This window comes from Leptosomus discolor, chromosome 1 (assembly GCF_034619465.1).
Source record: "Leptosomus discolor isolate bLepDis1 chromosome 1, bLepDis1.hap2, whole genome shotgun sequence".
NCBI lineage: Eukaryota > Metazoa > Chordata > Aves > Leptosomiformes > Leptosomidae > Leptosomus > Leptosomus discolor.
The window spans coordinates 167,889,295-167,909,849 of NC_141391.1; the positions used below are offsets into that span (position 1 = coordinate 167,889,295).

At 44.4% G+C, this 20,555-nt stretch overlaps 1 protein-coding gene across 4 annotated transcripts; it reads right to left on the reverse strand.

The window, feature by feature from the left end:
* Window positions 1-739: 739 nt before the first annotated feature.
* Window positions 740-20,505, reverse strand: ELK3 (ETS transcription factor ELK3). 4 transcript variants are annotated; one of them, XM_086470844.1, is made up of 5 exons: window positions 20,299-20,505; window positions 9,869-10,209; window positions 9,415-9,649; window positions 3,941-4,063; window positions 740-838 (listed from the first exon to the last, which is right to left on the reverse strand). In XM_086470844.1, exons 1-5 carry the CDS (start codon window positions 20,503-20,505, stop codon window positions 740-742), a joined length of 1,005 nt encoding a protein of 334 aa, XP_086326970.1. The 4 variants fall into 4 exon arrangements, with proteins under 4 accessions (XP_086326970.1, XP_086326975.1, XP_009946760.1 ...); XM_086470849.1 differs by lacking the exon at window positions 9,869-10,209 and having other exon boundaries at window positions 9,415-9,757; window positions 20,303-20,505; XM_009948458.2 differs by having other exon boundaries at window positions 9,415-10,209.
* Window positions 20,506-20,555: the final 50 nt, after the last annotated feature.

Below are 20,555 nucleotides of genomic sequence, written 5' to 3' on the forward strand. Positions count from 1 at the left end.
TCAACTGCTGGAAATGTCTCATAAATACACACAGCCCAGTTCCTCCCTGTTGCAACTCTACAGCAGAACCTGGGCATAAATGTGTACATGTGGCTTTGTAACTCCTAAATGCATCATCTCCTGACTGTAACGTTGGTCACGTTTTTCACTTCAGCAAAGAAAAATTATAAGGCTATTTTTATACAATTTGAAAGCACTTAATACAAAGTTACATGAATACACTGCGTCATATGGCCTATCTGTGGAGAAAATACTGAACTACTACCATAGGGCTGTTCAATACTAGCTTTTTCTTTCAACTTTTTATCTTAATACTAGAAAATATATAAATCATTTACATGACATTATGCAAAAGAAGGCACAGCCGGTTATAGTTTACACAAGCACAATGCATAATATGCAGAAAAAGGGATTAAAAAGAAGCTTCACATCCTTATTAGATACTTGTTGCAATCCATTAAGAAAAGTACTTCATCAACAACAGAAGTGTTCAACACTTGAGAGCTATGATATAAAAAAAATTATAATTCATTTAATGCAAAACAGATTTATATATACTTTTATATATAAACACTGTTTAAAAATGCTAACATAATAAAAGTAGATTATCCATGTAATGAAAAGTGCAAACCAAAGTAAGACAGGGTTTCATAATGTCCTTCTCATGACACAGGAAAAATGAGGCCATAGGAATGAAGTGTTAAATCCACCAGTAAGTCCTTGGTGTGATGAGGCATCATCAGGATTTCTGAGCGTTTGGAGAAAGCAGTGCTGGAGAAGAGGCTCCGTCCAGACTGGGGAGTGGCACTGGTATGTGACCATTTAGCAGAGTTGGAAACTGTAAGAGGCCAAAAGGTAAAAAATGACTATCTCAAAGCGTGCAGCCAGGAGCACATGCATTTAGCATTAGCAACCGACTCCAGATGTTTTCAAGACTTGTCATTTCTATACCGTAAGAGATACACCAACTGCCTGCATCAGCCATTAGGAATGTCAAATAGAGGATGAAACCTGAGTAATCTGTAAATGCACAGGGATGTGTAAATCTGTTAATGGCTACATTTTATATAAAAGTTCACATAAGTACATTGATCATCACCCTGGGAAAGCGAATACTGTCGAGCAACATTTGCCAGCCATTCTGCTTCCAAAAATGTTTTTCAATCTTCAAAACATTAGTTAAAATCCGTGCTTTTCATCTGCCCTTCATAAAAGCTAAGCAGGAAAGAGCTTTGCGAAAGCAGAAGTTGAGATGTGGTTTTAGGGCAGAAAATGCACAATTGTGAATACGAAACTGGGGGAAATTACTCTCAAGTAATTGCAGTCTCTCTCTGTATTCACTAAGAAGCCATGAACTAGGTACGCCGGATCATTCCATATGTGAACCAGAATACCTTGTAATTTAGTATTAACCTTCTGCTTCTGAAATACTGTGCAAAAAATACCAATTCTAAACATAAGCCACATATTCCTAGTTCATGACGGCATCCTGACTGTAACTTGCCCGCAGTGATGTGTATGGACTAGTTCTTAACATCTGACCTGAGAAAAAGCAAAGCAAGTAGGTGGAATAAACGTGCTACAGCATGAGGCGGGAATGATCCCAGTGGCAGATACCGATCTGGCCTCAAGGCCCGGTTCCACAAGCCGCTGGGTTTCTGTTGGCTTGAAAGAAACAGAGCTGAATAACAGAGCTCCTGACTTCAAGTGCCTCACGTATTTTTACCCCTTATCAGATCAGTCCTTCGACAGCCAACTGTGGTGTAATCAACCTCTACACGTGCGTGTAATCTGCTTGTAACAGGATTACTCTTCCACTAAGATGTTAGTTAATGATATCTGTCTTCCAACGTTCAGCTGAAAACCACGCCGAGCAGCCCAGGCTCAGCAGTGTGCTGGGGGGGGCTGGCACCACACTCCTGGTGTGGCCAGGACTGGCTAGTACCTCTGTTTTAACCAAACCAAACCTCAGGAAATGTTTCCATCGTTTCTGCCAAGATTCATTAAAACACAGAACTTGATTACAAGCTTTTGCTTTTCTAGTCTAGGTTTGTAAACTGAGACACGTAGATTACCAAGTGTTTCACGTGATTTCTAAAGCTAACAAAAAGAAGGTTGTATGATCTTTGGTGTCTGTCGAGGCGGGTGGCATGGTGGCACAGAGGCACGCGATGCCAGTGTTGCAATTTCATCCTTCCCCTGATCTCCACCCAGCCCAGCTCTCTTGTTCTTCTTCCTGATGTTTCTGTAGCCCCTGGGGCCAGGACGATGCTCTTTATTTGTACGCCTCCGTATGGTGGGAATCTGGGACTTGACCGTGCTCTTTCAGTCCTACCATCTATGCAGCAGTAACAAAGAAAATACTCTTAATTTAGTTAGCACTTAATTCAGTTAACACTTAATTCAAACTAACTTGGTAGTCCTTAAGTTTGGCTGAATTTTCTTGACCTAACCAATTCTGTGCAAGTCTCTTGCTGTTCCAGTTATGTAGCAATTTCAAACTAATGGCGAAACGTCAAAATAAGTTTAATTACACAGCAGTGGGGCTTCAAAGGGAAGACTTTCCAGGTAGGTCACTATATCAAGGTAAATTGTGTGAAAGGAGACTGCAGATTTCAGTGATGCTCTACATAGGCTGTAAGGGTGTACAGGCGTAGGTGTACGGGCATTATTTTCACCTTATAAACACTGAAGGAGAGCTTTTACTGGTTAGTAAGTGCCTACGTGCTCTGTGAGGGAGCATGCACGTAGTTGTGTCCAGCGCTGCCAGAACAGGCTCCTCCTGGCTCGTTTAAGGAGGGACTGTACTTTCCCATAGGCTTGTTCTGGGCTTAGTGGGACGATGGATGTGGATGGCTCCCATCCTGGTCCTTGTACTAACAAAGAGTAGTACTAAAGAACTGTAGGCAGTGCCAGGCACAGCGCTATTGTGAAAAGCAGCACACCCCCGAAAGAAAAAGAAATACGGGAACCCCCTCTCTCCTCCATGCACACCAGCAGGCAGGGGCGCAGAGGCAGGCAGGCAGCTGCAGAGCTGCCCTGGCCTCTAGCTGCTGGCAGAATTCTGACTCCTTCAACAATGACCAAATGTTCTTGCAGCTCCCAGTGCGAATGACCAGGTGAAAGCAAAAGCAACTCGTGGAGCAGCTCCAGCTCTTCCCTCCATTCCCTGACTGGCTGCGTGGAGCGCAGGCTGGCTTCTGCAGGCAGCCCGGGGAGAGCGCTGCCCCGACACCCACGCAGGGGGACCAGTAGTTCTTGGTGGGGTTGGCTAGGCTTCAGCTGTGGTGGTCACTTCCTATTTGCTGTTAAAATAAAGCTTGGTGCTGTACAGACTTGTCATTGTGGCCTTTGCCTGAATCAAACATCATTTCTAAGGCCTTTGGGTCTCTCAGGTCACAGGTAATATATCTCAGGTCACAGATAATATGCAGGAGAACTAGCAACGGAGCCTTCAGGTTCAGAGCACCTTTACTGTAAATGCAACTATGCTCTGTCTTTCTGAGTGAGAAGTAGCTCATTAAGACAGAAGGATAAACCTAGACACTCCTTATTGTGTGAGACCCAAACTGGTCTTGGTATTCCCAGCGTCCACGTTCCACCAGTCTCCCGGCTGGTCCCTGACTAGTCTGCACTCTCCTGAAGCTCTGAGAGCTCAGGTACCCACTCTTACTGGGGTCCAGCACTTATTTCTTTTTCCTTCATACAATGCATGTGTGTGTGTGCTGCAGTAGACTGCCCTGTAGGTTCTGACTGTGCTGCCAAGGGTTTAAAGAGGGTACAAGTAAGTAGGCAGGCCTCTCTCTGAAAGTGCCTGTTAACTCCTGTATTTTCTTAAACTATTTGAAAAGCTGCAGACCGATGTGAGGAGATGCTGCCCCTCATGTCTCTTCCACGCGTGCGCTTTCAGAAGTGAAACCTGTGCATTGGAAAGACCTACCTGGAACAGAGTGTTTGGTCCCTGCAGCCTGGCAGGACTCAGAGGAGCAACAGGACTGAGGCTGCTCCAGAAATGAATGCTAGACAGCAGCGGGCTTGGGGTCAGCAATAATCCATTTGGGGTCTGCAAGACAAAAAAAAACAAACCACCCTATGATGCATGCCTCAGGAGTTACAGCTCCTAAAGCCTTACACTTCACCTGCTGGCTCTTTCTCCCAGTGAACTCGGTCATACAGCACGCTGAGTACGCTGGTTGGCAGCAACTGCCCATCCAGCCCTGCATCCCGTCTCCGCAGGGGTCAATACTGGATACCTGCACGTTTAATATTTCTTCATATGTAAATTGATTTCATTTCCATTGCAATTTGCTGAAGGAGAAGTACAGTTGTTTATTTGAACCCCACTCGTGCCACTGTATAAAATACCACGCGTGCCCCAATGTCTGTCAGCACAGCCTGGTCTCCTTCAGAATAATTTTTTTTTACCTTGTGAAGGGCAGCAATTGCTTGAACCGACTGCAGCTTTTGAAGCATTAAGGCAATTGCGTGTGGAGCCAAAAGAGCCACTGCTGGCCTTTGACGGTTATTCCTCTGATGGCGCCTGTTCAAAATGGAAGAAGTTTCAAGAAACTGGCAGTGCCCAGGCTGACGCAGCGAGAGGCAGGGGTACGGGCTGGGTGCCCAGAGGGATGGCGGAGAGCACAGCTAATTGAAAAGAACTAAAATAGCAAGAACTAAGAATCCAAGGCTTTTCCCAACTCAGAGGTGGCTCCTTCCAGTGCCACGGCGCACAAGGCTTGCTGGGAATGCTCTCAGCACTTCTAAAGCACAATTGGAGAGGAGGTAGAGTGAAAACACATGCAAATGTCCATTTGAAGTAAGAATCACATGAATTATTCTGTATCCAGAATAACTTCTTTCTTTCCAAAAAAGAACATGAAAGTGATGTGACAGTTTTGAACAAAGTATTTGGCATCATGAGTTAATCTCACCAGTGATCTTGATGCCAATTATCAAAATCAGTCCTGTTTAGCAAAGCACTTAATGGAATTTGAATCCACGCTTAGCAAGTAAGTACATGTTTCACTGTATAGGACAAGCGCCTCAGTAGGGCATCGGTTTGTCCAGACTTTAAAATACACAAAAAGAAGACAGAAGATAAGGAGTATCTCCCCTTAGTAACCAGCACGCCACGCATTCTGGTACCTGCTAGCTTCCCACCAGGCCAGAAATATATACTCCCACATATGGCAACTGCAACCAAGGATGTCACTTAACAACGGCTTACACCACGGGCTGTCACATCCCGTTGCCAGGACTCCGCGGTGAGCAGGCTCGGAAAGGCAGGTGCCACCGGTCATCTGGATTTTCGAATATGACGGACGCATTATTTGCAAAGCGGTGCCTGAGGGATCGGCTGTGGTGTTTGAGGCTCTGTGCAAGCGCACAGGAATACAGACCTGCTCTGACATGCTCGCACTGGAGTTCACAACAGGGTCAAACAATTAGTTTAGGACCAGCAGAAGAGATGGGAAAGACAAAGCGCAGCAAACATTAAGGTCCTTGCAGCGATTCTGTCCCAAGGTGTCTGAAAGGCTGTTTAATACAAAGAGCTCGGCTGCTCTTGAAGGGGACGATTTTGCTAAGGTATCTTGAAAGAAGCAGGGTTCACGGAGAAACGCAAAGGGAAAGGACGCTGCCACCTCCCTCGTGCTGAAGAAGGCGGATCAGAAACACCAAACCCCATGGAAGAAACCACAGTTATGTACTTCAAGGAGTAATAAACATGTGGTACTGCTGGGAAAGCAAAAGGTGTTCATGCAGTTAAAGCAGCAGGTACGGTGGTCGCAAGAGTACCAATGAGCTCAGGGTTTGGATGACAATAAAAGGGGCAAAGAGCAAGTGGATGCCTGGCAAGAAGAAAACTCATCAAGTGAGAGCTCTTGTTAAGATATCTGAGAAAAAATACTTGACAAGCAGGCATTTGTGAACGGCTCCTTCACAGACACCCTCCTCCCAGGACCACGGTGCTTTCACGGGGCAGGAAAACTGCAGTACCAGTGACAGCATCTTTCCTGTGCTGCATTACAAGCTGATGCTCCACGGGCAGGCAGCTATTGTTGGGGATTTACGGGACTCACAAAGAACACACCGAATTAGGTCAGGATAAATACTCAGGGATCTACTTACAGAAGAGCCTACTAACCTTAAACCAAGGTGTAAGCAGAAAGACCCAACAACATTCGACTAAGGACACTGTATTGTGCCAACCGTACTAAGAGCTCCAATGAGCTATGCCTCAGTTCTTTAATTCTCCTCCAAGAAGCTGCAGCTACCCAGACACCCCTCTTGAGAGGGTCTTTTGAAAATAATGAAAAAAACTTGGAGGTGTTTATTCCTACCTAGATAAAGCCACAGCAAGCCTTCAGAGAGAGGAGATTTGAAACTGAGCTGTCCTCCATTCATCTCTGGAAGCATGTTAACGTGCCCAACAACAGTGCTAAGCAAAAGCTCACGTCCTCTGATGATCAGAACACTAACGTCTGCAAGTTCTGCCAGGGCCGAAAGCCAGCCAAAGCAAGCCTCCAAATCTGTTAATATTTAATGCAAAAAGAGCACAGGGCCTCCCAGGCTTGTTCTCAGTATCGCCATCAGCCAAGCATCGAAACCACCAGAGGAAACATAAGTGTAAACAACACCACAGCACAGGCTATCCTTAAACTACACGTGGAAATTGATGTATCACTTCATTTTCTGCCCTCATGCAGCTGTACATCTGGTATTAGATGTGGAACCCAGTGGGAAGTTCCTACTTTAAAAAAGGCATTATAATCTAAGCATAGGAACAGTTTAAATAGAAATAATTCATTGCACAGAGAGGATTAGGTTAAGCAACGATGCTCGTGGCGTCTGACTTCTCTGACAAATGATGCCTGTAAGTACAATCTTTCTTGTCACTTCTAGCTGTCAGATAACAGACAAGTGCTGTCACACATACATTACTTCCCAGGTCATTAGGCACGTGCTGGAGCCTGGATGGTGTATGTGGATACAATACAGACCACACACGTGCTGGCTGCAGGCACACTACTTTGTCCATAAGGAAACAGCATGTTTTACATGTTACAAATGCTGAAGTAGAGGCCTGAAGAAAAAGAGCAGGTCAAAATTATATATCCACGTTGGCCAAGGGAGAGCCTACAAAAATAACAAGCATAAGTAATACGTAAAAGAAGCAAGTACCGAACAAAATCAAAATACCTCCCTTTGAAGCTAACCAAAGGGAAAGCTGACATTTCTCTACCAAAGTATGGTACTGTACGCACCGACATCTTCAAATCCATTTTTCTGTTCTGAACTTGGTTGTGCCTATCATGTGCCCTTTCACACATGCTCCACCCGAGAGTATTCCTCATGACAGGCAGGTACAATGGGAAGCCATCCAAAATACCCTCTCTGAGGCAGCAGGACCTTCTCCGAACCTACATCACTCCTGGAGCAGGAGCTGGTGTCTGACATCTTGTTCTGCACCTGCCCCATGGCAGGAGGTGTCTACCACAGGGATCTGATAAATCAGAAATCATTTGAGATATGATGCATGCTCTTCCTAGGATAATCTGATGAACTCCAAATTTCCAGCCTAAATTACGGCTTTAATTATCTTGCATTGTGGTATTACAGTTATCTGAACACAGTTGTTATATAGTTTTTATTTTACATTCACTAGGTCAAGTATTTAGGATGCAGGGTGCTTTTATCCACACTAGAAACAGAAGGCTAAAAGAGAGGAAAAAAAGCTATGTTGCTGTGTAGCCAAAAGTTTAAATAAAAGGACCAGGAACTACCCTACATGGGTGCCATCTGCCTCTTCTGTGATAGGATAACCTGTAAAAATAGATTTGTAATGGCATTAAGTTGGATAATAAGAGTCATCACGTCCCTAGCTCGCCATCCTGCTAAAGCAGGGCCACAATCACCTACCTAATTCCCTTCTATGTCTTTCAGGGCAGTAAGTACACCAGTTTACAGATGAATGAGAAAATTCAATGTTCAAACAAATAATTACAAAATGAGGAAAGAAATCTCTTTTCATACCGAGTTCGGGGGCAGCAGTAGATTAAAGCGAGTTTGTAATAACTCATGCTGTCTGGCTGGCATCTGATATGATTTATTTGTCAGATTTGCTCCCTACCAGCAAAATACTTACTGTGGTTACACCACAGTTAGAGGTTGTAAGAGTCTGTCAGTGCACCTCAATTTTGGTTTGCCACACTTCTGTTGTTCCTGCCAAACACAACTTCACTTAAAGGCTTTACAATGTCAAAAATGACAGATAACGGCCCACAAAACTCTCTTTCTTTGCAACACAACTTCGCATCTTGGTGGCTTACAGGTGTGTCCGAACTGCAACAGCTTTGCACAGACTTGCTGGGCAGCCAGCTGAAAAGCTCAGTAAGAGCAAGTGCTATGCTGGCCAAGAGCACTTGCCGACACCCTCACCTCTGCCAGGCACCTTCGTGCTGTGCAGGCACACGATGCTGCCCACGGTCAGCTCAAAGACCTCTAACACCTGGCTGCACTGCAGGCAGCATCCGTGCGAAACCACTTCAAGAGGGAAGAGGTAAGGGGACTCGGGATACGATGTGACCCCTAGACAGCCCGCAGTAAATGAGAGTGTGTAACATACACCGTGGTATTTATTTATTTACAGTTCAGAGGGCGGATGTTAGGGTCTGTTCCCCACTGGGATAATTTTACTCTTGGACTTTTTTGTCAAATTTTGCAGCGGTAGCGTAAGACAAAACTCACCAAAGAACACACCAGGTCATTATCTATATGATTTTCCTCTCCTCCTCTGAACTGACAGATTTTTTTCATAGACTTGCTTGAAAATGAGAACTCGTCATTGACATTACCATGAGTATGTGATTAAAAAGAACAAAATAACCTACTGGGTATTCAGTAGATCTGCGTTGAAAGGAAGCTCTGGCAAGTACTCTATGGATCTGTAAAACTTTGGAAGTCAAAACTAGCTTAAGCCTTGTCTTAGAAACCACTTAATTTGCTCCATAGTCAAAAACTACTGAAAAGGTCACACTGTTTGGTCACACATCCCACAATGCACATGCTCAAGTCGTGACCTAAAAAAACTTCTGCGTTTTTCTTGTTGGCTTTTTCCTGCTTGGTTTGTAGACCTGGAGGCTGGTTTGAACTGACAAGCGATTCACTCATGTTAACTAATGGCTGCCCATCTCGCTGTCCTTCCAGGCAGTCTGTGAACTGTGATGGCTCTTCCCACACTCACGCAGGAACCCCAAGAGGAACGAGCTTTCCACCCTTTGTTCAGACCTCTGCTATGTTTCCCTCTTCCCCGTATTTTTTTTTCCCCATCGGATGACGACAGACCCATAGAGCTAACACTCTTGGCCACACGGAGGGAACACCTGGCTAAAGCAAGAGACAGGCAGGTCTCACCTGTGCAGTGAAGAAAGCTGGCGTCAGGGATCCCGAGGGAAGCGCGGGGCTGTTGAGGGCGATGGAACCGATGTCAGTGCTGGAGAGAACCATAGGTGGGGCGGAGATTTCCAAGCCTTTGGGTTTTTTAGCCTTTGGGGGAAGAGATGGAGATTTTGCCTTGGAGCCTGAGGAGAGGTTCAGAGGCTCAAGGGAATCTGAGTCGTGGCAACTGGACTCAAGGAAGAAGCTCCTGTGTTCTGCAGGGAGGGGTGAGGTGGGAGACAGAGACGGCGACCTGGAGGAAGACGATGATGGAGATGAAATGCTGGCACTGTTGGGTAGCATCAAGGAAGATATTTTAGCTGATACTGACGAGCTGAGAAAAGCAGAGGCAGCTGCTGTTTCGGAAGTGGAAGGCAACGACACCATGGGCCTCATAACTTGTTTGTCTGTTTTGTTTGTCACAAATCTTATGACAGTCCGAACTTCTTCAACCGGTGTGTTTCCTTCTGACTTCTCCTCCAGTTTTTCTGTTTTGATTGGCTTGTAAGGGTCTGGCTGGTTCTGCAGAGAGTTGATAGTGAAAGAGGAGTACAGGCCAGAGTGGATATATTCATTTCGGCTTGTGCTTTTCAGTGCTGACAAGCTGTGCTTGTGCTGATCCCTGCTCTCAGAAGGCATCTTACAGTCGCTGTCCTGCAGCAAAAGGCTCTCTCTGCTGATTTCCACGGCATGTGGATCCATTTTTAAAATCTCAGGAAAGGAGACAAACTTGTACACAAATTTTTGCCCAATCACTTTCTTGATGATGTTCTGCAAATACAAAAGGAAATGCTAGAAAGATCAGCATTTTAGAGGCACTGAGTACAGCAAACATAAGGGGGGTCAGAAGGGTAGGGGGGGCAGGTCATTTCAGTGGGGCTCCTAATGCTGCTCATCCTCGGCTCGTTCCCACACCTCTGCTCAGCCAGGGAGACCACCCCCTGCTCCTCATGGTGCCTACCAAAATCACCATTACTAGGTGATAAAGACCTACCAGTGGCTGATGTCCTCCTGCTTCCTCTGAGGTAGCTCAGGAATATTTGCTTTCCAGTAAAAACAGTTCTGCTGCCTTGAAGACTCAAGCCATACCACCATTTGTGTTTCACAACGAAGGCAAACTCCTTCCTTCATGCCTCCCAAAACTGACACCGACTACCCTGAGTATGAAATACTCTCAGAATGTCTGCAAGGGACAAAACCACCACAGAAGGACTGACCTAGGCTGACGGTGACTGTCCTTCTTTCAACAGTCATGAACTATGTCTGTGACAAATACAATCACCTGCACGGGCTGGAAAAGTACTTGTGTCCTGCTGTATTCCCTGCTGCTATCTCCAGGTGCGCATTAGGCTCAGGATGCTCACTGGTGCAGGCAGAAGGTTTTCATGAGTCTAAACTGGCTATTGAAATTAATTATTGAAAAAAGTCCCAGACCTCTCAAAGGTTTGTAGAACTATTTATTTCTTTCTTCACATTTGCCATAATAGAAGCGTTCCCTTTATGGAAAGAACTGATTCCCTTCGAAATTGAAATATTCCATGAGGGTCCCATTTCCAGTCCTAGCTCTCTTCCTGCAAACACTGGTATGCTGCCTGCTCTAACATCATGTGCCCCAAGGACACGATGTGAGCTCCTCTGCAGAGGCACTTTATGGCACCAGGTGTTGGCCTGGCCTAGGAAAACCTGGAACATTTACCACTCTAAGCCAAGTGCTGTGGAAGACAAGAAGCAATATTTCCTGAGATTTCTATAGTGATTTCTCTCTTCTAGAAGCCCCTGGCAGAGACTTTGTCTTTAAGTCACCTCTGAAAAAGCAGCTTCCCTTTAGTGCAGCACATGTCTGCCACACCTCCAGCTGATACTCTGCAAACAGAGACATTTGCTTTGCTGTACATATGGGAATGTAAGTATTTACAATATTCCTAAAAATCTAATTTGTTTTTTGTTCTCCACAGAGTCTGAGACCAGTAGAGGAAACATTCGTTAAGTTGACTGCAAACAAAAAAAAAAAAAAAAAAAAGGAATACAAACATCACCCCTATTTATATATGGACTGTGCCTAGTGCTGGGTGCTCGCAGTGTCCACACTGCACCTGTTCTTCGTCACAAAAACAAGGCTCATTTTGGGAAAGAAGAGTCTGCACTTGGGTATCAGAACCTCTTCTGTCTTTCAGCTGAGTTACTGTACTCTGCAATTCATCTATCTGAACATCCTGGCACTTCATTCAGGCACCTTCTTGAATACAAAATCAATCCTACAAAGAGCTTTGGGATGTAGCTTTGCTTCACAGGTCAGGAGCTGTAGCAGAAATGGAGAAAGTTGTTTCCCAAGCTGGTAACAGGGATCTGTAGCAAGGAGGAGAATTAAATTCAGCAAGCTCAGACTAAAGGCACAAAACTGCCCTCTTCCACGCCAAACTGTATGCAGGTTTACCCACCTGGAAGATCCTGCAATGTTTGGTTTTGCCCTCCAAAAGTTCAGGACATATAGTTAGCCCACAGGATCTCAGTTTGCATGAGCTTTAATTCCACGGCTTTGGGCTTGGCCTAGATTTTTTTTTTTTTTTGCATTAATTAGATGAAACGTCGGATGGACGCACTTTTTCAACACTCTCAATATTACATTCTTCTTGAAAAAGGCAAAATCTCCAAACCACTCAAAAGAAACACCCCAACTGGATTTTGTTTTCTTTTTTAAAAATACATTTTTTAATTTAAAATAATACCTCCCCTCTGCTCCTTTGAGTTATTGATACATCAAGCACTGGCAACTGAGACCCTACTTGGAAAATGTGACTCCCAGTAGAAAAAGATTAAATGTATTTAAGGGTGGCACTCGTACATTGGTGCAGGCTTGAAACAGGGGAACATTGCTATAAAAAGCAACTGAACGGGCTGGTGAGTTTATACTTCCTCTGTTATTACTAAATATAGTTCTATTTTAACTATAGTTAGGAGTGCGGCTTCTCTGACTCCATAAGCCTGCAGCAAAGGCCCACTTAACGATGGCTGGAGATGAAAAGGATTCAAGTGCAGATCCCTCAAGCACTTTGCAGGCTTCTCTTAAATGTGGAGCCTGAGGAAATCTCCATCAGCGTGTAAGAGAAAATAAGGATGTAAGTTAATTAAGTGCCTCTGAAACACCACTGACTTTTCTAGATTTTTTTGACAAATAATTGAAGCCAAGGTAAAACGCAGCTTATTTTTACCATCACCTCAGTGATCTGTCAGAATCATTCTGAGCTGTGGACGATGGTTCAAACCACAGAAGACAGTGACAGGCATCATGACAAGCAGGGGGTTTCCACCCTCAGTTTGAAAGAGCAAAGGCTTCCTTATACTAAGGACTGCATTTGCAGGGAGACTAGACCACCTGCTTGGTAGCAGGACCCTAAGTGTGTGTGTGCATTTAGCCCTTGTTGTTTGAATTTTCTAGGTATATTCCCTCATGAACAGGCTTGCAATGAGTGCTAGTGGCTGCTGGCCAGGGCTGCAGGGAGCTCTGGGGCTGCGCTGTCAGGGAAGGTGACGGCTGGGCCAGTGCAGCCGCTGGGGAGGAGAACTGGGCAAACAGGCCAGGAGCAGGGGCTCCAGTCCAACAGATTAAAACAAAACAAAACAAAAAATTAGCCTGAGACAGCACTCTGACATTTAGAAAGAGGGCAGGGAGCTGGGAATGCCCCTCTTCTGTTTGCTTCTTGACTGTTCCTCACTTGAACACTTTACACTTCCCCTCCTCTGTCCCCAGTCTAGAAAACAGTGACTACAGCAAACATGACCACCCCCCACTGCAAAGTGCTTTGACAGCTGCTGGTAAGAACTGGGTACAGCACCGCCGGATGTCTGCTCTAGCACATCAGCCGTGTTAAGGAGCTCAGGCTTATTCACACCATATCCCTTCGGACACTCACTTTACAAGCACCTCCACATCCAGCCTTAGCCAAGTGCTCTGAATCACCAGCTGGAGGGATGGGTCTCTCCCCCTGTCCTTCTTCACAGACCAGCTGGCTGAGCCAGATGCCAAAGGCTCGGTGGCCTAGTTCCTCCTGCAGCGTAAACCAAGCTACAATGTGGTTGGGCTTTTGTGTCAACTATGCATATGCACTTCTACTTTTGGAAGCCCTCCCAAAATACACAGGAGGTGTTTGCCCGTCTCAACAGCACATGACCTCTGGGTTTGTTTCCATTTTTTTCTTTCCTCCCAGAAGGTTTCCTGTGCATTGGTACAACTCAGCCTTCATTTCTTCTATCATGTGTTTGTGTTTTATTTTCATCAGCTCTGACTCTTACTCCCTGTTTGAGCCATTTAGAGCTAAGGTGTAACTATACTACCAGTGTGACACAAGGATTTTAGTGGCTTGGCTCAAACCTATTAGCTAGCAAGTTTGCTGGCTGCAGGAGCCACTCGGGAGACTGAGCTGGGAAATGGGACCCAGTTTCTAGCTGAATTTCAGATTAATAAGGGGCCTCAGGGGCAGGAAGACCAGATTGGGAGTTTTTTCCTCTTCCCAGGAAGTGACCTATAATCAGGATGCCTGAGATCTCAAAATTTATGGCAGAACAGGATGAACTTGTCTGTAGGTACTAAACATCGCTGCTTGGGAAAGAAGAAGGACCAGAGCTGTAGCTGCTGCACTTAACTCCCATTTGGATGTGGTGCAAGTTCCCTGGCTCCAAGAGCACTGAGGGATGCAACACGTGTAGGGACACTTAGGCTATGAATTCCTCACAAGACTCTATGAGGAGGGAGCCAGGCTGCCTCCAGCTATTGGGAACTCTACCCAGAACGAGGGCTGCTCACACTCCAATGTCTGAAGTACATAAGCTGGCAGGAGGTACCTGTCACTGCACGGTTTGCTCCAAAAAACAGGGCGTGTGTCCACATCAGCGTGTGCAGGCAGGCAGACTCTGTTAATACCATACGTTATGCACTAATGCTTATTATACTGTGTGTGTAGAAGCTAGATTTTGTGAAATTTTTGATGGAGGCAGAAGTGCTCTAAATCGTGCACCTGCACTGACCTCTGGAAGTTGCAAGGCTCTCATTTAGCTGGATTTCAGTCTTTCCTCACCCACCTCCATCTGGAAGGCAAAGGCCATTCCTCTGGCTGGCACTTTCGGCTAGGTTCTTTGCTCCCTCTGTTGCAGTTCACTGAGTGTCCCTTTCCTCTCACATCAATCATGAACGATTTGTCATTCCTTTCAGGGGGGTTCTTGGGTTTTCTCCTCTACTCATCACCTCTTAGTGAGTATCAAATACTTTACTCCCAACTTTCCATAAGGACAGCACTCAATAACCACTTTCATGCCATTTTAGACAAGCACTTTCTTGACTTTTACAGATCACTCTTGAAAAAAACTCCTTCCAATTCTCTATAAAGCTATTTTCTATTGCTCCTTCAAGTATTTCCTTGTAACACCTCTTACCTGTACCACCACAAAACGTATAGCTGGTACTCTAGCACCATCATACTGCTATTGTTTCATGGTAATATTCTATTTCCCCTGAGGTAATTCAAGAGAAGACATTCCCAAAAGTAAAATGATAGTTTCCATTATCTCCTTATATCCTGAAGTTCTGTAAGCAGACTAAGCAACGGACCCTCTTCCCAAAACAGTTCTTCCATGCTGCCATCCACACTTGGGCATTAAAAATAGGAACCAGTAACCAAGCTACTGGGTCTGACCTGTTATGGGAGGGAAGGGAATGCCGTGAGCACCTCTGAATCCTAAGAGCACCTGAGAAGCTCTGTCCCCTGCACTGCAACAAGCACAAAGAAGCCTGTACTATTTATATCCTACACATCATACGGCCAACCCATCTAAACAAGCAGGCAGCTGTTAACTGAAACTAAAATGATTTATTCTGTCTTTAGAAGACAGATTGAACAGCACTCAGTGAGTAAAGCCTGGGGCCACACACTATTCAGAAAGGATGCAAAAATATTGAATAGCTGCTCATCGCAACAGTATGTGACTGTGTAATTAAAGATGCAGCAAACGTTAAGGTTACCCAGGGAACTATGACTCTTGCATTTCCTAACTTCTGAGGGCTTGACTTCCACAAGTGTTACATCCTATTAATGTCGGTATCTGCATGTAATTTCCTGAATTCATCCTCCTTCCCTCAAAAAAAAAACCCAACAAACCACCTCATGGGGAAAACTCACTAGCTTTCCTCTTGGGGTGTCATCTTGAAATATTTATGGGGACCCTTAGTAGACCTGAAACCTCTGAGACTTACAAAAGGTATCTGTCATTACAGCTATCAGAAAAACAAAGCACCTGGGAAACTTCAACAAAAAGAAACCTACTAATCCTACTTATAAAGGTATTTGAGCTCCACACATCAAGCTAAAGTGCTCCGTGTGGGAATAGATGTGAAGGGTTTCCTTGCCTGAAAGCATTACAAGAGATTTCTGACCGGCAGAAGCGTGTGACACGATGGACATGCTGCTCAAGCTGTAGGTAGAGTGCAGGATGTCTTTCCTCAGCGCTACCTGTCATCTGTCCTGCTGCTCTGTTGAGGTAACAGGGGAAATGCATTAAATAAAAAGAAGGGAGGGGAATTCACGTTACAAACGAAACAGGAAATGGAAAGCCTTCAGATTACCTACAAACCCTTAGCAATCAGAATCATGGTAGCAAATTACAAGACATGACACACTCTACATTTCCTGTGGTGCTTTATATGTGAATTTAACATAAATCTAGCCATCAGCCTCAACAGCACATCATGCTTGCTTTCAAAGCTAGGCTAAGGAACTTGTCCTAATTGTGTTATTTTTCTCCAGTACTGGAATTAATTTACTTTTAAGTTCAGATGAATCAGATGATGAATTTTAACAAGCCAGCGTTCCCCCAAGCAAAATGGCAGAGCTCATAAACCTCCATTTATCCAGTGATCAGTTTTCATTTCTCCACAGTGAATAATTTCAAAGACAAACCATGAAGCAGCAGCTCAGTTAGTGTCAGCTGTATGCAGTAGCAGCAGAGGGCAGCCCAAGAAAGAAGGGTCCATCCCATGTGCCACCATTGTTTCTAAAAAATCGCTGCCCTTTGCATCAAACTCACATGCTGCCAGATCATTTGGGTTATAGGTAGAGAAGTCCCCGTTCATAATTCCACAATCCAAGTGGAATCTTACCCAGAGTTCTGCCTCTTGCCTTTCCTGCTGCACAGTGTTTATCCCATTTGCTCAGTGTGCATCCCATTCAACCCAGCACATCCAGCTGCCAACACAGCCACCTCCACCAACAGCAAGGGAGGGCACAAGGATCTCAGAAGGCTCCTTAAGGCCACCTCAGGGTCTAGACTCTTCTTGGTTTATCCCACAAACTGCTGAACGGTCCAGAGGAGAGGAGTGCAAAAGTCAGAGAGACTGTTTCACCTCACCAGCCCTTCCCCTTTTGTTTTGCAGAAAGGAAAGAAGAATGCCAAGGAGCCTTTCCTTCCCTCCTCAACTCCTTCCCTCTCTGCGCTGTGCAGCATAGACTGAACTGAAGACAGAGGAAGCATTTAGGACTGAACCCACTGCTCAGCACTCCCCGCCAGCCTACTATCATTCATTATCTGTTACAGAATCTCTCACACTTCAAAACCTGCAGCAAGTTTCCCTGTCCTTCTGCACTCTCCTAATAATCTACCTTTCGCCTGGGAACCAAGAGGACACAACACACCATACTCACAAAGAGAGTGAGACTCTTCCACTGTTTTCTGATAATGGAGTTACTCCTTCAGTTTAAATAGCAATAGCTGTGTTTTGGTTTGGGGTTTCAAACCCTGATCGCAATACTCGGGGAAGAAAGAGCTTATCCTTCTTTCCATCTAGGAGTTACGACCCCTATTGGGCTGCAGAACTCCTGGAGAAGCAGCTGAAATCCTCGTGCCACACCTAGATAAAATTTGCAGACAGAAGAAAGCACACAGTCCAAATAAGCAGCTGTAAGAACAGCCAGCAATCACCTCAGCTAGAGCCCTGGTGAAGAAACTGTACGGCCACTCCTCTGGCAGATGCTGCATGAGCATAGACAGAAGAGACGGCAAAGGTGTGTCTGTGCGGGGGGGGCAACTGAAAACAGTACAAGGGTAAAAGAAAAAAAGGTTAAGGGGCAAAAGAAGAAAGGGACCCTCAAGTAAGGAGCCATTATATTCTGCTGATTTGAAGAGATCACGGAGATCTCAAACGACAAGTGCTGCAAATATTTTGTCTCTTGTTTTTAAGGGGCAATGCCTGTTCAGTCCCTAACTGTGTATTTGGGCTCTGCCTGGATATGCTGTTCATTCACCGGTAGGCACTCTGTCTCCATTGATCCCAGTCAAGTTTATAATCAGAGGGGCTGGAGTCATATAATGAGGTGAGCTTGCCCATGCTGAGCAGAAGCCTTTCGAGCACTTAGTGAAGGGGAATTCATTACACCAACTGCTCGGAACAGCCGCTGCACTGCCCTCTCTGAATCCTTTTGTGCCTTCTCAGTCAGGCCACCTTTGAAAAACATTAAGTGGAAACATCTGACTTCTAGAGGACAAAATACTACAAACATTTCATTGCAGAACATACAGCTCTAAATCTGAAACTAAAAAATTCTTACAGAAGGAGTCCTGCCAGATTCCAATGTGAGTCATGAAAAGTCTGATCACCAAATTGTGCACATTTAATTTGCAGTCAATGTGGTTTTTTGATTGCGGTGTTAGAGTGGCTGCATAGCACCCAGCCCCATTGTGCCCTTCAAGAATTAGTGCACTGCAAATAATATATGACAACAGCACTCTGAGCTCAGTTCAGAAACGATACCTAGTTTCCTCTGCCTTGTGCAGGCAGCAAACATGCCATAACTGTGCTGAACACTATACAATCTAATCTCACTGCCTCTTCTGAAAATCAAGATGAGAATAGACCATTAAGCTATAAAGCTTTCCTTTTTTACATACAAAATCAGTAACAGTCCTTCTTTTTAATATTTAATCTTCAAGGATATAGGAAATAGTAAAATCTATTCAGGCATATTCTAAAAAAACCACCATTTAAGGGGAACTAATCCTGAATAGATTTAGTATTAATTGGTAAAAACAACAAAATGTTAATCCAAAAAAAGGCTTGAGAAATAAATTGGAAACTTCTTGAATTTGCTGGAGTCTAAAATTGAGAAAGGTGAATATGCAAGATACTGTAAAGCACCTCTGTATTTGTGTTCTACAATTTTTTCTTTCTAGTATCTTGACACATCTGAGAGATTCCCTTCAAATATCTTTCTGCTACAGCAATCTAATACATATCCTGTTCTCATTTTTGTGTTCTCTGTTGTACTGTTGCCACCTTGCTTCATGCTGAAGAATAAGACCAAGGACTAAATGTACAGGATGGTTTCACAAGATCTTATGATCACCGTACCACAGAAATTTTATTTTCAGAGGTGCTAGCTACTAGTAACCTCTACTGACCTCTTCTAGATTGTGGGCATGTCTGAAAATCAAGAGCAAATTGAATGATCTAAGTAAGTCCAGATTACTATGTTCAATATGTTATTATTTCAGATTTCAGTTTTAAATAAAGAAGTTGAAAGCGGAGCTCTCAATAGCCAACAGCTCTGCACCAAGTGTATGCCTACACTATCTGTCTGTAACTAGCTCCTGAGAGCACACAAATAACCACAGCTTGCCAGTTATAAAGTTGCTGCCCAAATTGAGCTGACTCCTTGGGTATTCTTAGTTCTATTGAACCTCAACAGATGTATCCATGAAGGAGGGGCAAAACTCAGTAGGTCTTGCAAGGGCAGAAAAACTGGATGAAGAAACCCTTACCAAAGCACGTGTTCCACTATTTTGACTTAAGATACCCAGAAGGTTAAGTTCCCAAGTGGGAGTAAATCTAACATTCTACAGCAAATACAGCCTTCACCTGAGATGAGCTCAGCATGAGACTACTCCCTTGACAGACAGACCGACCCAAACATATCCCTGCTCTGACACCCGTCATCTGACCCACGACTTCTCCCTGTTTGCTACTCCTACCCTGCACTTTCCTCCAGTAAGACATCACATTAGTGTTCTCTCATATATATTGCTGCTAATTAAATGATAGCAACATATAATCTAGACTACTGCTGAAGCTAACACAGATGTTCTAAAATACATAGTGAAAAACTTCCAAACTCTTAGAAACACTAAGCATTAACAAAGGAATAGTTACAGTGAGATCCTGCTGAGGTAATACTGCACTGTCAGAACTGCAGAAGCGTTTCAGTGTTTTATTTCCAGCTAATAAATTAGGACCCATTACAATTGTAGGAAAGAAAAGTTCAGGCAAGACTAGCCAAAACACCAGCCAACAGGATCTGTGCTCCACGAGATGTGTCCCATGAAAACTGTGAAAACTCAACCCCACCCTCTATGCTGTTGGGTTGTTTGTTTGCCTTTTCCTTGTTCTTGACACAGCTGATACCTGCTGGTAAAGCTGCCACTCTGCCTGCTGCATCGCAGTTATCACTGCTTTCTACCGCCTCCCTGCATTCCAGAAGATCCTATGCAGGCTGTAATAATCAAACAGTTCTCCATTATCAACAGTTATTTTATTGTTGTCAAAAGCTACAGAAAATATTGGGTAGCCACATGCATAAACATATGAAAGCATCAGTAAGTGTAAACCTAGGTCAAAACCTCGCCTCCTCAAGAAATGGGATGTGCACTGTTTTCCCGTGCATCTTTTAGCTGCCCTCTTACCTCCACGGTGATTTCCTTCAATACTGTTTGTGTGTTGTAAAAATTAGTTAGAGGAACTTCTGAATAGGTTCCACATAGAGGTGAAATACTAAATGGTAGTGTTTCTATTTTCTTAGTCTGCATGAGAATAACAAAATTTACCTTGTCATAATAGTATCTGAGCGCTCGGCTCAGCTTGTCATAATTCATATTAGTTTTGTTTTTTCTGAGTCCCCACAGCTTAGCCACTTCTTCTGCCTTGAGTAGCTTGAATTCGCCATCATTAGACGTCCAGCAAATCAGGTGCTCATGTTTCTGGTCTAGCAGCAACTGCAAAAGGAACTGCCACAGTGTGATTGCACTCTCCATACCTACAAGGGACAAAGGAGAGCAACAGTGTGAAAAACATCTGGGAGCAG

What these genes read in the sequence shown, in the direction of transcription:
- ELK3 (XM_009948458.2), bottom strand. Translation starts at nt 20,505, where the DNA reads ATGGAGAGTGCAATCACACTGTGGCAGTTCCTTTTGCAGTTGCTGCTA. An exon ending in TCAGATACTATTATGACAAG is followed by an intron (nt 10,210 to 20,298) that starts GTAAATTTTGTT and finishes TTGTATTTGCAG; the next exon opens with AACATCATCAAGAAAGTGAT. An exon ending in GACCAAACACTCTGTTCCAG is followed by an intron (nt 839 to 3,940) that starts GTAGGTCTTTCC and finishes GGCCTCTTACAG; the next exon opens with TTTCCAACTCTGCTAAATGG.